Source organism: Rhea pennata, chromosome 3, assembly GCF_028389875.1.
Source record: "Rhea pennata isolate bPtePen1 chromosome 3, bPtePen1.pri, whole genome shotgun sequence".
Classification (NCBI taxonomy): domain Eukaryota; kingdom Metazoa; phylum Chordata; class Aves; order Rheiformes; family Rheidae; genus Rhea; species Rhea pennata.
Genome location: NC_084665.1, coordinates 20,202,301 through 20,219,131, shown reverse-complemented (window position 1 = coordinate 20,219,131; position 16,831 = coordinate 20,202,301). Strand labels below are relative to the sequence as shown.

Genomic DNA, 16,831 nt, shown 5'->3' with positions numbered 1-16,831 from the left:
TACTAGCCTGTGAGACCAAGAGAGATGTTTTGAGGAAGGGGACAGTGTGGTGCCTTAGGCAAGGAATTGCAGTCAGGTGGTTTGGCTGCTGTTACCAGCAGAGGCCCAGAGATGGCTGGGCAGCCAAGGGATTTATTTCCATGTTTATTGTACTGACTGCTTCAGACCCACAGCATGGGGCCAAGCAAGCATAAAGGACAGCACTTTAGGATGGGGGAACACTGGGTGCAGTATGTGGCAGAGCTCTTAGGTTTGCCTAAACAGCTGTGAAGAGAAGTGAAGGAACCTGAACCAAGTCCACTTTCCAAGAGCAAAGGTTCTGAGAGTGTTTTTTTTTTCAGGAGACAGTTTGGGAACTGCGTGTAATTTTAACTTCTCTTCCTCCTGAGCCACATCCAGGACCTTGGCATGTACCATACTTAGCAGTGCAGAGGTACCTGTGTGAGTCAGGAGTAGCTTGGCCTTCTTGTATGGCTCTCTGATTTCTTGCTGTATGCGTGGACACAGCACTGTTCCATGCTTACTGGCTTAGAGCACTGAGATTATGAAATTCTGCCGTGATATAAATAACCAATAATTACTCCCACTCTCGCAGCCTTTGTATTCTGCATATTCTCCCACTTAGATATGAGTTTGCTGGACAAATATTGTTCACTACCTTGGTGATTCATATTCTTCAGAGGTAAAAATATCCTTTCCTTCTACTTATTATGGGTCCAAATGAAATCCACTGAGTCCGTGAAAGAACTCCTGTAGGCTTCCAGCCGGCGCTTATTAATTGGGTAAAAACACTTGCTCCCCTCCTTCTCATTTTTCAGTGAATACCATGAAAACAACATAATCAATAATTGAGAATACTTACAAACAGATTTTGTAGCTCTTTCTACCTGCCTTATTATGACATGAGACTCCAGGAAGTGCCACAGCACCATTGCTTGTTCTTTGCATGTTTGCATACAGATTCTGGCACATTCTCTAAAGCTATTTTTCAACTCAATCATCTCTCTCACCTTAATTTTTCATGAATGTTCATGTAAAATATTGCATCTGTACAATGTTCATGGAATAGTTGCTCTACATGCTAATATCAGGTTTACCTGTAAGGTAGCTTTTTTATAGCTGAAAAAACCCAGTTGCTTTCTATCCTCGTGTTTTAAAAATTAAAATCATAGTGAAGAGGTGAACACTGGAGAGAAAAGCTGTGATTTGTGACCATGATATGGGTCACTTCATAGAAACTGTGATGCATTTATCAATGATACAAAAAATGAAAAAAAAATGAACAGCAAAAAGGCCTAAATTTGAAAAGTCTGTTATTTTCCATTAATAATTCAACTAAATACATTTGCACTAACTCACATGTGATTTTTCTGTAGCCAGCAGAACAGTATCTAAACCTTGAGCTGCTTGCAATTGCCGTTGCCTGGGCTTGTGTGCTGGGGAGAAAAGGTGTGGGAGGGGACTTTTAGTTAAAACCCATTGACAGGTAATGTCCTAATGTGGTCCTTCCCCCTGGGAGAAAAAGCACTCACCTGACAGTGCCACTGATTTTTATGCCCCAGCATCAGTCAAGGCAGTTTTTTCACAAAGCCGTTTATTCTGCTCTGTGGCTTCTCGCTAGCCCACAGGTGACTAGATAATGAATGCCTAGCAACGGCGTAATTTCTTCACAGTTCCTTGAACACGGGCACGAGGGAAAACCTGCTGGATTGTTGAAAGAAATTTCTCCAGCAGCTGAATAAGAAATCTGCATCATTGTCCTCTCTGCCCTCTTTGTAAAAAGAACTTGCTTGAGATCTTCACCCTTTCCTGATGAAGATACTGTGTACATTTAAGACCAGGCATTTTCTTTTTGGATCTGTCTTTAGGAATACACTCTTCCATGTATTACAGTAAAAAGAATGTATTACTTTTTATTCCTTTGTTAATGTTACACCCACCTTTGCCAAGGTGCTTAATAGGAGAGAGGAAAAAGGTGATTAAAACAAAACAATCCAGCTGCCTCTGGGGGTGGTCCATCTGGGACTTTGTGTAGCTTTAGTGATACAGCATTGCTAGTTTTATGAATCCTTAGCATGCTATAGGAGCAATGCCAGTTTTAATACACAGAGTGGATTGATTTGAGCAATAGGAAAGATCCATATTGGTGCAACATCCTAAACTTAAAAAATTTGACGACAGCACAGGTTTCATTAGTTTCTCCGCTTTTATGCTATTTTTTATAACTAGATTGTATTGACCGTATTTATTTTTTCTATGGTTTAATTTCTGTGATGAGTTCAGAGAAAGGAAAATGCGACCTGCCTTACTGCAGGCAGCCTCAGATCTACAGCTAGTTTCAGAATCTCTATTAAGAGCTGTGAAGCACTTCAGAGATGCCAAGTATTCTTGAAATGCCACATGCGGGTCTGAACCTAGACCTCAATGTCAGAGCAGAGACATCTCCTACTTGAGCTGAAGCAGTAACTTTGTGAGCTGACAGCTGCAGAGCCTCGTCAGCTGGTGGCTCTCCTGGGAGTTAGGCACTGGAGGAGGATGCATGTGCCCTTGGGTCTGACTCGCTAGGCCATGGCCCTGCTGCCGTGCACTGCAGGGAATGTCGTGACCCTCCCTTGTGGCTCCCTTCTGCTGCTCTAACTTGATCCCATCTCTTATGCTTAAAATGCTTAAAAATAGCATTTTTAATGTGGGCAGGGATGGACTCCTAGTATATGTTTGAATGGCAAAAAGAAACCCCATTCTTGTATGGGGTCCGAAATAATGGATGTCACACTGTCAAGTAACAACAACACAGAAGTTATACAGAAGTTATTATTACTGCACTATTCTATTGTCTCGTAGTTGGTAACAAGGCAGAACCTGTTTGACAGACTGAGTTAGAAAAGGGCTGAATAACTTTACAACTAAATGAAACAGAAATATGCATGTCAGCTTCAGAGTGAGTATGATTCAGACTACAGAGGGGAACTTGATTATCTGCTGCTTCAGGAAGGAACAAGCTCGTCTGAGTCCAGTACTCAACACTATGCCATGGAGAGGGAATGGTTTTCTTTTGAAGTGTTGGGAGTTAACTATAATGAGGTGAACACACAACCTGGATGATCCAGCTTGATTCAGCGCGTGCAACACTGCATAAACTGGGACTCATGTGGTGTCTCTGTCTTCCTCTTTGCAGCCATGGGACAAGGTGTGCGGGAGAAGTGTCTGCTGCAGCCAACAACAACATCTGCGGTGTGGGAGTTGCATACAACTCCAAGGTGGCAGGTATAGTAGCAATCTGAACTGTGAATGCTCCTTATGCCACTGGACCTCAGTCAAAACTGCTCTTGCAGAGGGGGAGCGTTTTCCAGGCCAGGAGTGCAGGCTGGGGCTGGACTGTGTGTTTATTCCTTTTCACATAACTCAGGGAGAAGAACTTCTCCTTATTTTTGCATGCTGTAATGGAGGGCCTTATTGTTTCTCTCTAATGATAAGGCAAAGGAGCAGCTTTCCTCCTCAGTCTTTCTTATACCAGCGCCTGTTTGTGTACTGATTTTCAATGCTCCTTGCCTGTATTGTTGCAGAATCATTTGTGAGAAATCTCATTTTGCATGAGGTAAGATAGAAATTCCTGCTGCACTTTTAGAAATTTTACTTGTAAAGGCAAATCTCATGCTGTTTTTATTCTCTGGCTACCATAGGGCAGGCCCTGCAGCAGTGTAAATTTGTGCAGAGTTGTTGGTTTCTGGTATTTTAACAAGTTGGTGCAGAGTGGCAGGAGTGGAGCCACAGAATGACGGGAGCGGTGCTCAGTACACAGTAGTCACACTTCAGGGGTGTTGGGTGTTTGTACTTCAGACCAGCTCTTGTCTGATGTTACAGAGTGAATGCGTTTTAGAGGTTGGAGTGCATTATGTATGCTCTTGGGCAACATCTGTTTATTTAGTTTCATCCAAAAGAAATCCAGTTTTGCCTCTATATGAGTGTTCTGTGATATGAACCCAGGCATAGTAGATGGAGATAGATGCTTTAGAGATTCACTTCAAAATCACACTAAAACCCTGGTGTGAAGGCACTCATTGCTTCCTGGGAGTAACTCACAGTGGATGTGTGTGGGCAGTTGTGCTCTGCTTGGCCAGTGCCTGTTTTGACCATGATGTAAGAAGAAAGACTTCATTTCACCTATGAGCTGCATACTCTAAAGCTGAGTCTCCATGTTAGAAGGGCACCAAGCAGTATTTGCTAAGTGCTTACCCAAAGAGATACCACTGAGAGTTAGTAACTGACTCTAATGTGCAGCTTGGGCATGTGGGTCCAGTGCTTGGTCCGTTTCTTCAGTAATGGTATGCACACCTCAGAGGTGGACATTTCACAACAATTGCATTCTGGCAATAACTAGTTTTAGAGGAACACTTGAGATTTTGGATGGACCTCACTTTACAATTTTGAGCTATTGTTAAAAATTAAGAGGTGAAGGCCTTCTCTGATAACAAAGAACCTACAAATATCCTTCTGTACTTGTCCACTTCCTAGCAAAATTCCCCACCGATTTTCGGAAATGCCACATTTTTCAGAATGAGGACAGCATGCATCTGTAGCACCACCATGTGGACAGTGGAAAATTAGAAATTAATTAGAGCTGAGAGTCTGCTTCTGACATGTTTCAGGGTCCGTATTTGCAGGTGGAATTGGAAGTTACAAGCAAGGGATCTGAGGCATTGTGCCTCTTTTTTGTGCTAAAGTCAAGCCATATGGCTCGTCTCCCCTTATGGTCCCTCCATCTCCCTCTGTTCAGTCATTACTTACGTGGTTTCAGTGCAGACCTGCATTTTTCAAGCATATGTGGGGACTGCTCACTCACTGAGTTTCATTCAGAATTTCTTGCTTCAATTAGCAGATCAAGAATATCCAGTTTCATTCTGCTTTCTATTTAAAATTCATACCATATCTATTTGGCAAATACTCTTTTCTAGCCCCACATTTGGCTCATGGATTTTATACTGATTATAGTAAAAGCACTAACTTCTAAATCAGTTCCCCACTCCCATTCCCACTGTTTGACTCTTTGGTATGGATTTCTGTAACATCCCTCTCCTGAAGCCACTGGGGAAAACACTGAACTTCAACTTAGAGCTATAAATGAGGTTTGAAATGTGTCCTTTGTTGCTCAGGTCTCATCCAAAGGCCACCAAGAGGTTGGCTGTCAAGTGAAACTGGCCTGTGTGTGGAGTATGACAGATGTGAAGGTTTGCACTTCTCTCTTTGTCACACTGTCTGGCTTGATCTTATGAAGCTGACATGTCCTGGGATTGTATCAAAATCTTAACTTCATTTCTACTTCAGTATGGGTTAAAGAAAACAGGTTTTATTCTGCTTTTTTTCTACAAATACTAGTCATATTTTGCTATTGTCTTCATGCTGAAACACTGGTATTTTTCCAGGAAATTTGGTCATTTCCCCTTTCTGATTAAATTCTGGAGAAGAACCAAGATAATCAGAAGAGTTACTTGAGAGGTGAACGAAGTGTCAGCACATCACTGAATACAAGTTAGGAGGGGGGAGCCATAATCCTTATGCCCAGCACATAAAATACTTTCTTTTTAGGGGATCTGCTGCTCTGCTATGGTTGGGTATTTAGGGACTAGCATCCTGTTGGATAAATGCACCCTAGTGAAATTTGAATGGTGAGTACAGAATTGCTGGGAGAGTGAAACTGCCAGTGAGCTAAAATGTTTGTAACTGGGACAGTTATCCAGATGCAGAGATTCCTCTTGTCATGGGTAATGCATAATTCATATTTGTGTTGATTAAATCCACAGGTATCCGAATGCTGGACCAGCCGTTTATGACAGACATTATTGAAGCTTCCTCTATCAGTCATATGCCTCAAGTCATAGATATATATAGTGCCAGCTGGGGACCAACTGACAATGGAAAAACTGTGGATGGACCTAGAGAACTAACGCTGCAAGCGATGGCAGATGGTGTGAACAAGGTAACCATGCTATTAAATAAGCTGGGTACCAGGGCAGGGTGATAGTTACATGCTTGCACTGAAACCACTGACTGGGGAATCCGGCATCGCTCCAATAGATGTTGTAGAACACAAAGCAATTATATGAAGTACCTCAACTTTCACTGTATTCTTTGGGTTTCCTACACATAATGGCCAAGGTCTAATATACTGCATTGCTGTTCTCTCTGGAGTACTGTGGCTTTGCTTTTGTTGCACAGTCTCAGGGTACTGTGCTCTTCTGTATGGAACCACATTTATCTCTAGTCAGCTTATAAGTGCTTTTCATATGCCTTCACAGTCAAAATGGAAGAGCTGTACTGGCTTCAAAGGCCTGTAAATATTCCCCAGTTCAAAACGTGCCAGTCATACTACTGGTGTAATTTTGTCGGTTTTGATGTGCCACTTGTTTAAATATCATTTTGGATTTGTAGTATCTTTCAAGTCACTTATATATGATCATTATACAGCTGTAATTGCACCCTACTGCTCAGATGTCCATGGAGTAATATTATTCGCCAGTAGCAGGAATCTCCTTTTGGATAAAAGGGGACTGCAGGAAGGAGGCGTGAGGTGGTAGGTTTTGACCAAACTTTACGAAATCATGGAGATGATGGATAAAGTGAATGTGGAACTGTTGTTTACCAGATCTTGGAACGGAGGAACTAAGGGTCAGTTGATGAAAGTGGTGGGTTTCGAAGCAGACACAGAATGCATTTCAGCAGCAGATGGTGAGCTTATGGAGGCTGCTGAAACCAGAGGCAGTTGGGCAGGCAGTATCAGCAGAAAGGACTAGATGGACTTATTGACAACAGTTTTATAAGCAGATATTAAAAGGATTAATACCACAGTTGTGGGTCCTGAGGGAGTGCATGGGGAAATACACTGTAGTAAGTGGCCAGACTTACATGCTCTATCTAAATAGCATCTCCTTACAGCCACCGTCACAGCCAGAGGTATGCACAGATCAGTGTCCACAACCCTGGGTAGAGGGTAGCCAATAGGGTATTCATTGTTTCTCACCTCCTCTTGGGGACTCTTTATGTTACAGATAGTATCACAGAATCACAGAATGTTACAGGTAATATCACAGAATCTTACAGAATCACAGAAAGATTGAGTTTTGAAGTTAGTCCAACCCTTCTGCTCAAGCAGTCACCTCTGTCCAGGTCCAGGATTTTTGTCCAGGATTTTGGACAGGATTGCATCCAGGTGGGTTTTGAGTATCTCCAGAGAAGGAGACTCCACAGCCTCTCTGGGCAACCTGTTCTGCTGCTCTGTCCCTCTCACAGTAGAGAAATTTTTCCTCATATTCAGGCAGAACTGCCTGTGTTTCCGTTTGCACTTGTTGCCACTTGTCCTGTCGCTTGGTGCCACTGAAAAGAGTTCGGCCCCATCTTCTTAACATCCTCCCTTTAGGTATTTGTAGACATTGATAATATCCCCCCTCAGTCTTCTCTTCTCCAGGCTAAACAAGGCCAGCTCTCGCAGCCTTTCCTCATAAGAGAGATGATCCAGTAGTAGAACAGTAGGATTCTGTAATTAAAGAAAAAAGAAATCCAAAACCATATGTGAATGGTTTTACCTATTTGCAATATCCCTTCTGAAAACTTTTTCATTAGCAACCAGCAAGACTTTATGGAAACTGAGGCACTCCTATAAAATAATTTGGATTTCACATACTGGCATTTTCTGTCATTTCTGGCCAGTTCAAGTTCTGCAATGTATATTCACACATCAGCTCATTTTCCTCATCTTGATTAAAAAAAGGGAATTGGTTATTATAATCCTTTAGACTACCTGGGTCAATCACAGTTGTCAGAGCACACATTAGTATTTATGTCTGAATAACAGCATTTTTCAGTGGAAAGCATCTGTGAATTGGCTTATAGAACTTATAGACTCCTGGCAGCAGGGCGGATGAAATGGTTAGAGGACCTCCATTTGATACCTTGCTGAGGGAACATCCCTGCCTAGACATGATCTATGTTTCGACCAATCTGCTTGTCTAGCAACTAGTGAGCTGTGAGCATTTTTGTTAGGGTAAGGGTTGGGTCCTCAGGAAGGCATGTGAGGGAGAGTGCAGAGGTTGATCCTTGGAGAAACATGATCAGAGCTGGTTTCTGGGAGAAAGGTGTTTCTGAGGTGCAAGGGTGGAAGATAGGGAGAAATTCAATTTGTTGGAGGAGCTGGAGAAGAAGAAAGTAGGAAAACTGAGAGGAACTTTGTAACAAAGGAAGGTGGTGTCAGGAAGTGGCAGAAGGTTCAGAGTGGGTTTGGAGTGGAAGAGCAGTGAATGTAAAATGTCTGCTTGCCTCTATCCCTGGTGTCATGTAGTCAGGACAATCACATCTGCTCTTGATGAAATATAGATGGGTTTCCATAATGAAAAGATTCGGGGGTGGTTTTGTGTGGGAGCTCTGCAAATACTCATTTTCCATCCAAATGATTTCTTCCTCTTGCTTGTGCCAGTTTCTCCCACTCTTCATCACCACCTCCCTGAGAACAGCACATTTGGTTTACCATGTTTTGTGACATGATAATTAAATCTACTGCCATAGTAGGCGGTAAAATATCTAAAATTTTCTCAGATTCAGAGCCTTAAATGTTTTGCCTATAACAGATGAATTCTAGGTATCCTCATGTTCTTATCCATTGATTTGGAAATGTAGTCCAATAATTCAGGAATATTTGTCACAAATTTGTAGTGAGTCTGTTGTGTTTTATAGTAGAAACCTTACAAAATGCTGGCTTGGTGAGTCCCCCTGAATTCAGCTTACACCAGCTGAGTTTCTTCTCATGCCCTTTCATGCCCTCCAAAAGGTGCAACTGATAAGTACGTGGTCACTGAGTGAGAATCTGGCCAGTCTTGCAGTTAAAGACTCTCACTCTTCTATTTTGTTTCTGCTTATCAGTCTTTTATAAAATAAAGCGAATGATAAAATACACAACAGATAAATATCCAGCCAAAAGCAGTTAGCTCAGATTTTGTCCTCAGTCATGCCTAAGATGAATGTTGTAGTGATTTTTCTCCTTAATAATGAGAATAAATTTAATTGTACAGTATTCTTTCATCTATCTAGAGCTTCCATAAAGATTTTCCTCATCCCCTTATAGTACTGCTGTTTTATAAAAGAATCTTTTAAGGTATGTGGCACAATGGGTATGTTTTGTAGGAACACCTTTATGTTTTACAGTTAGAGGATACATTTTTCTGCTTCCACTAATGTTAGTTGGAGCAGAAATAAACTCTGAATATATAAAAAACCCATAGTATTTTTTTTTATTATTCCCTTCTCATGCAGAACTAGTCTAAAAGGGACTAACAACTCTGGCAAAGGAATGCAAGCTAATCTAAATAGAGATATTTTAACCACTCAAGAGAAGTAGATTTTAATCTATAGTCTTGATTTCTGATTAAAAGAGCTTTCAATTAACTTCCTATCGAATCACCATATGCCTTAGTTTTTGAAGTAATAGTGGCATTACATCTTCTCTGTGAATGTTTAGCACAGAAGAGATTTTTCCCTTTCTGTTTTACTGTCTTGTCATAATCCTGAACTGATGAGTATCGGGCACAGCACTTTTTTTAATGCCCTCTCCTCAAAAGCGTTTGTAGTTTTCTTTAAGGAATAACTTAAAATGTTATGGTCGGAAAGGACCTTGAGATCTCTCAGACTGAATGCTTGCTAAGGAGAGAGCATCGTGATGGTGATCTGCTCTCTGGGAAGAATTGCTCTCATACTTTTTTATCAGCCTAAAATGAACAGAAGAGCCTACATTAGGAAAACAATTCTGTCAAACAGCCATTGTAAAATTAGGTAGGGAAAGGAGTAACATTGGATTCTGCCTAAGAAAGTTAGTGTTGTCCAATGACAATTACACTTATATAGTAGCTGTATCCCAGATACATTCTGCCCTTAGGTACAGGAAGGAAGACACAAGCTCCAACCCAAATGCCTCTCTTTGCATTGTGATTATAGTTTTACCTACCCTTATTGTATTAATTCCAATTCCTGCCATAGATGCTTTTTGGTATATAATTTGTCTAGTTTCTTTTCATAGAGAATCAGATTTTCCAAAGATATTTCATAATTTCAGTGGATGCTGAGTACTCTTCATGGTGCTTTGGAAATGTCACTACAGACTTTCCTGCATTTAAAGCAAGTTTAACCAGCCTTTAATATAATATCCCTGTATGTATTTTTAGCTCTATAATCTGTGCACCAGGTTCTCTATTGAATGTACAAATGTAAATCTAATTTATGATTATTTTTCAGAATAATAAAACCCTTATTAAAAAGTCATATCTTTTATGAACCGAGAGACAAATAAATGTATTAATTCTTTTTCTCAGATTCTTACCAGAGTAGTGGTTCATGAATTAGTGATGAACCTGAAATATTGGCAGGGAAGAAGCAACATGCTGAGAATAAAAATGTGTTATTAAACTAAAAGCAATACTTTCAAATGTCCTGAAAGGTAATGTAAGGGCTCTTGCACAGAGCAAGATTAATATCCTTGCCTCTAATGCAATAAACAAAAAATAAATAATTGAGAGTGCTGTGGAGTTCTTATAGTGAATATGCAGTTACTGCTGGTAAGCACAGATAACATTCACCTCGTTACCACTGTACTTGGGAACTCAGCTCAAGCAGAAACTTACTGAGCAGAGTAAGCTGTCATGTTTCCCCACGGTCACGTCCCTTTGAAATCATCCCTCCAGACCTGCTGGGATATCTGTGGTAAGTTCGCTTGTTGCCAATGAGGTGATAACTACAGAAACTGTGGGACTTCATATTTGTATGTCTATTTTTATGTAGTGTTTAAAGAAGACATGATTTGAAGCCATCCAACCATGTACAGAGTGGGCTGAGGCTGACGTGTAATCTCATTTTCCTTCTTCCCTTTCCATTCTTGGTATTTGTTAAGCTAATTCTTGTCTTCTGTCTTAATTGTACCTTCACTTCAGTGCTCTTCACTTGAAAGATAAATAGCATAAATAAAGGCAATACTGACTAGCATAATTAAACACAGCAATGTCCATCAGATTGGTATCTCTGTTATGGGCCCTTCTACTAATTGCATTTATAGAGCTGAACACAGTGGGATGGTGTGCATGAGAACTGGTGTTACTGTAATGCGCATAATCAGAAGATGTTGAGAGAGGGACTTGAGTCCCACTTCAGTACTTTCTCATTAGGGCATGATTGTGGCATCATTTTGAGTGCAATGGGCTCTTCACTGTTATCTCATGAGTTTTGTTCAGGAGCAGTAGTCAGCAGAGTGCCTGAGTCACTGACTAGTGGTAGTTCTGATACAAAGCTAAATGAACTCGCAGCTGAATTAGCAGGCAATTGAGGATAGAGACTGAGTTTCATCCACAGGCAGTTTAGCAATCAAAAGCACTGGTTTTACATACATGAACAGTCTAAACCAATGTAAATTCCACCTGCTAGAAAACACATAAAGCGGTTAGGACATAATTGGGAAGGACTTAAGCCAACATCAAGTTTTTAAAGACCAGGTTGAAAGTTGTGAGTATCCAATACCAGCTGAAATAGAAGCTCTTACACTTACATTTTGCTATGAGACATCTGATGCTGACCTCTCTCTGTGGCAACAGACTCAAGTCATATAATCCATTAGAATAGCCTGGAACAGGCAAAGGGGAAAATGCTGCTCTGTTTGGTGAAAGAGATGTCCAGAAAGTGCTCGTTCTCTCTCTCTCTCTCTCAAGTATTAAGAATTTATAGTTTCATCGTGGCTCTGTAATTGGGCTTACCGTGAATGAAGAAAGGATAGTATTTAAAAATGAAAGGAAGTATTTCTCATTTGCCTCTGTCCACAGACATTGCATTCTTGTTGGAAATATGCTGAGGTAGCATGTTCATAAAGTATAAGCAGTTAGATACCTCTAACATTTCATTAACTCAACAGCCAAGTGAGAATAGGGAAATCAGTTTATGATACAGTAACCTTCTGATTACTGTGCTTCAAAGGAAGGCTTACAAGCTCCCTTATACTTAGGAACCATTTACTACCGTATTACTGATGTGTTTATGATATGTATTATAATTCAGTATCTTGTCTTATTTATTTAAGTTAATATCAAACCTTATTACAAGTGCATATAAGTATGCTATATTTGTTTGGAAATCTGAAGTTGCCTCGTTTATTCAAAGGGAGATAGATACTTTCATTTTTAAAACAGCATGACCAGCTTTTCTGACTTGGTAATGGGATACACAATTCTTTTGCTAAGTATCCAGGTTTGAAGACCAGTCTGTGACTGTCAGGCTGTCAGACTGATCAGTCTACATTTCTGCCACGGCTCAGGGAATGGATGTGTGCCAGTAAAAACAAGTCCTGACTGATTTCTGTTGAGATACTGGCCTCAGAAGTGCTTTGGTTAGCTGAGGACCCCGCCATTATGTTGTAGGTTTGTGCTACACATGATCTTGTGATAGGATTAAATATCCTCCTTCACAAAGGCTCCAATGACTGTTACATAAAGAGCAGAAAGCTGCTGCATTGTAATAGGTTGCACCAACATGGCACCAAATAAGTATTTTCTTTAGTGACATATAAATTACTGTTTTATCTAAAGAGACAATAGTTTAGCCTCAAAATGTAGATTTTTCTGTCTCACTCTGATTCCCCAGGACTATCTTTTATGGATGCTCAGCAGATGTGTGCTTTTGCTTCCCAGCAAGGCTAGTGCTACCAGCCAAGTACCTTTGCACAGTACTGCAAAGGCTGCAGGTGAAGCTGAGAGGCTGGGGTTCAACACACTGTCTGGGAGAGCTGCACAGAAAAACAGCCCTGTCACTGGTGAACAGTAAACTGGATGTTTAGAATCTTTCTACCAGTAATAGTTTAGCTCAGAAATCCTTAGAAGAGGATCTTGTTATCTTGTCAATTTATCAAGGGGATGGGGCTGATTTTACAAATATTGATACTACAATTATGCCTGCAGAATTGTTGGGCTAGATTAAGGTTTCATAACTTGTGGTACACAGCCTGGAGTACAGCAAAAAAATGACCAGTTTAGGCCAACTAAATGCCTTTCAGTCAAAGTATTTTGCTTCTTTTTTTCAGATCAGAAAGCTCTTACTTGCTTTTGTAAAACAGACCAATTTTAAAATCAAGGAGTAATTTTTAAAGGGAAAATTGAAATGTTTGATTTTGAATAAGCTGGGTTTTTTTAATAAAAGGTTTTGATTTAACATTTTCAAAGTTTCCCCTTCATTTCCCATCCAAAACTCTTTGCTGAACTAAACCCTAATTGAAAGCTAATGCTACCTCTCTTCACCAAAAGTGTATTTTTCCATTAGTTTTCTCTTGGCTTTCCATAGAAATTTAAACACAGAAAATGGCTCAAGCATTATTTTTGTCAAAGAAAGTATTAACAATTACACGGTTAGTTGAGGGCTGGTAGATGGAAGGGAGTTCAGTACTCTTCTGTGACCTGGTAAAGACTAGAATAAGTTATATAAAGCCTTTTATTATGGTTTAACAATATGCAGCTTACATCTTCTAGAACCTCCATATACAGAAGTCCCTTGTACTTGGTAATTATTACTTGACCCAGATAGTTTCAGCAATCTAGGAACCATACAGCCAATTATTAACGGTAGCAAAGTATGACAAAAACAGGAGGGCGCATGGCTGAAACATGGTTCCAGGTGATTACTGCCCTTTGGCTGACAGCCAAGCATTTAGCCATGCCGAGGGAGAGCTGTGTCCCTGGTCCTGCCGGCACTGCTTCTCCTCCCTCCCCATCAGATGCCTGAGGGTTAGGTAGGCCAACATCAAAGGGACACCACCTTGTGCGGTAGTGAATTTGAATAAAGTAACCCGGCTGCAGTTTCTGTTGCACTGAACTCCCTGATGTGTGGGTGTACTTGGCAGGCCAAACAGTTTGGGCCTCTCCAGGGACACAACACAGCAATTCCAGGCTTTCGAAAGGGGCTGATTGTGGGAGAAGTGCTAAGGCATTCGACTCGGACAAGACAGCTGTGCGCCGAATGTGTGCAGCGGTAAACTGTGGATATCCAAGTATTTTTCCTGTTTAATATTTCAGTGTCTATGTGGTTGAATTGAGGGTATTCAGCTGGCTGTAAGATGTTTTTCTGCTTATATTTTGCTACAGATTTTAGTTCTCCATACTAACACAGTATAGAAAAGGAACAGGAGGATTCCAGGAAGTTACGGCCCACCAGCCTGCTCTGAACAAACCAGCCAGGCACATATAGAGGTAGCTAGAGGAGCACGTAGAGTTCCTAATGTAGAGCTGGAGGAGCATGGGTACTGTTGAAGGCAATTGGCACCATGTCAGGGATGCAGGAGCACATGCAGGCAGGCTCCAGCGTGAAAGACCTACAACAGTTCAGGGGTGCCTCCAGTTGGCACAAGCTACTGAACTGCTTGTGTGCAACAGTGGGAAGAGCAAGGCAGAGCAAGGGCTCTAGGCAGGCTCCTAGATGTCTGAGGAGCCCAGCCCAAAGCACCCCAGTAGGTCATGATAGCCCTCTCACAGTCCTTCCTTGCCTTGGCATGCCGCAGCCTAGGGGCATGATGGTGATTTCGGTGTTACCCGCAGAATCAGTGTCACAAAACATCTCCAGGCAGAGCAGTGTACTCTAGGCACACCACACCCTGTGCTGCAGATGATTTTTTTTTCAGTATAATTAGCAATCATTATTGAAGGATGCATTTTTTACTTACAAAATATTTAAGGGTTTTCAAATAATTCAATCCTGAGAGCACTAATGATGCTAGAAGAGAAGCAAACATGCTTTCTCTTCAGAGGAAAATATAGTGGAAATTAATAGGAAATGGAGAATAACTGCATCCTATCCAAAGGTCAATAAGGCCTATGGCAAAGCGTTGGAAAAGCTATAGAATTTTTTCACTTTTCCTAAAAAACCCAGCCTATTTATTATTATAGCAAGCACATAAATGGCTATCAAATTATACAGGAGGTGCTGAAACACTTCTTTTTTCAGAAGGGAAAGAAATACAAAATAGATACCATATATCATACAAAAAGGAAAAATTTGCTCACCAAACAATAGGTGCTTTGTGTTTGTGACAGAAAACAATCTCAAATTCTGTAAATTTTTTGTCTTTTTTCAAAGGCATTCCATCTGTATTTTCTTCAGCTTCTACCTCAGATATGGGACAGTTCATAAATGTCAGCAAGCCATTAAGATGTCCTCTTCCTAAAACATTTCATAACTATGCCTTAAAAGAATGCCTCATAACAGATAGGTTGATGTGCTGAGATCATTGACCAGGTGATAGCTAATTTTTTCTTACTGTTTCTTGAGCATATCTGCATACCGGTGTCCTGGTGTTGTCTTTCCACAGTGTTGGACTGCTCAGGGCAAAAGTTAGTTCTTTGCTTTTCTTCTTACACTGCTTGCATGGTGTTAATCCTAATCCCAATCTGTGGCTGAAGAATTAGATCAAAACCAAAAGGTCTGCATCAGAAGTGTGCTGTAAGGACTGTCATGTCCCTTCTGTCCACCTTTAGCACCTCAGACAGCTGGGCTAGAGTGAGCAAACTGGAGAGGCAAAGCCATGCCAGAGTCCCAGCTGTTAGTCACATAAGTACTTCCCAGCTGTGATGGGCAAGGTCGAGGAAGCTGGAGATCTATTTATCAAATGCAACCCATTTTTGTCTGGAATCAAAACTTCAGGGAACACTGGTTTAGGCACTAGCCCAGCAAGCATGATAAACGAACACAATAACAAGGAAAAAGAAGCTTGAGATGCGCCTAAAATGCCATGAAGTGAGTTAGCATGCAGTCCCTGCCCACTCACTTTTGCAAGAGTTCAGTAAAGAAGCTTCCCTGGCAGTATGCTCTTTATAAGACCAGAAAATGGGTAATGAGGTTTCTTGAGGATACTTCTTGCCAGGAACACAACATTCCGCGAAGAACACCGGAAATACAAAACCTACTGTTTCTGCAAAGAGAGCTTCTCAGTAGCTGTCTGCGACTTTCCCAGCATATAGCCTTGCCCAAGATTAATTCTAGCTTAGCTTGAATTGAGAGGCAAGCATCTTTTAGGCTAGTAATAAATGCATAAAGATCCACCTTCAGCTGTGAGTGTGAGTTGTAGCTTCAAGTGGATCAGAAGTGTGGGTGCCCATTGTTTTGAGAAAGTGAACTGGTTTCAACAAGATACTGGAGGAAATAAACTCTTAAAATGTATTAACTCCATTATCTTGCTAGTCTTAGCTCTTTCTGAATATTTCTTCAAGCTTCCTATGGTATTTCTAGTGTATATTATAGCACCTTTTCCAGTCCTGTTTCTGGCCTAAATTTAGAGCAGCTCATGTTGGTTCAGTGACACCACTGCAATTCTTGAGGTTCATATGAGTTTGAGATGCAAAAAGGGAGCTTTCAGTTGGCATCAAATGTGACACTTAGTTGACCTTCCTGAGATTTTTTCTATTTTAGACTAGTACTATGCTAATCGTTGCAAATTCACTTTCCTTGAAATCATATATTTCTGCCTGGTACTTTAAATGATGGATGAGGATGGTCAACAAATAATTTGCCTGTTCAGATTGTCCAGACCTATGCAGGCCTGACTGTGGAAATATAACCAAATAAGCACTGATCATCCTTGCCAGTCATGCACTTGGGCTGCTCCTGTGGTGGTCGATTGCTCGTGTTTCCAGTGCTGGCTAAAAGGGAGAGGCAATTGAAACTGGAGTATTAAGAGGTGAATTACTTTTTTTTAACCCTTAGCATTGTGAATGTGACCTCTCATGGAAGTGATATCCTAAGGCCATTCTCATATTACAGCAGTTACATGCATAAA

General features: G+C 40.9%; 1 protein-coding gene across 1 annotated transcript in view; it reads left to right on the top strand.

The window, feature by feature from the left end:
• The window catches only part of PCSK2 (proprotein convertase subtilisin/kexin type 2), a 118,390-nt gene that overhangs the window by 85,876 nt on the left and 15,683 nt on the right, over positions 1-16,831 (top strand). Inside the window, exons 7-8 of the mRNA XM_062571744.1 lie at positions 3,176-3,264; positions 5,799-5,974. Of these exons, the coding sequence (XP_062427728.1) occupies positions 3,176-3,264; positions 5,799-5,974 (265 nt within the window). The remainder of the gene's footprint in view (positions 1-3,175; positions 3,265-5,798; positions 5,975-16,831) is intronic.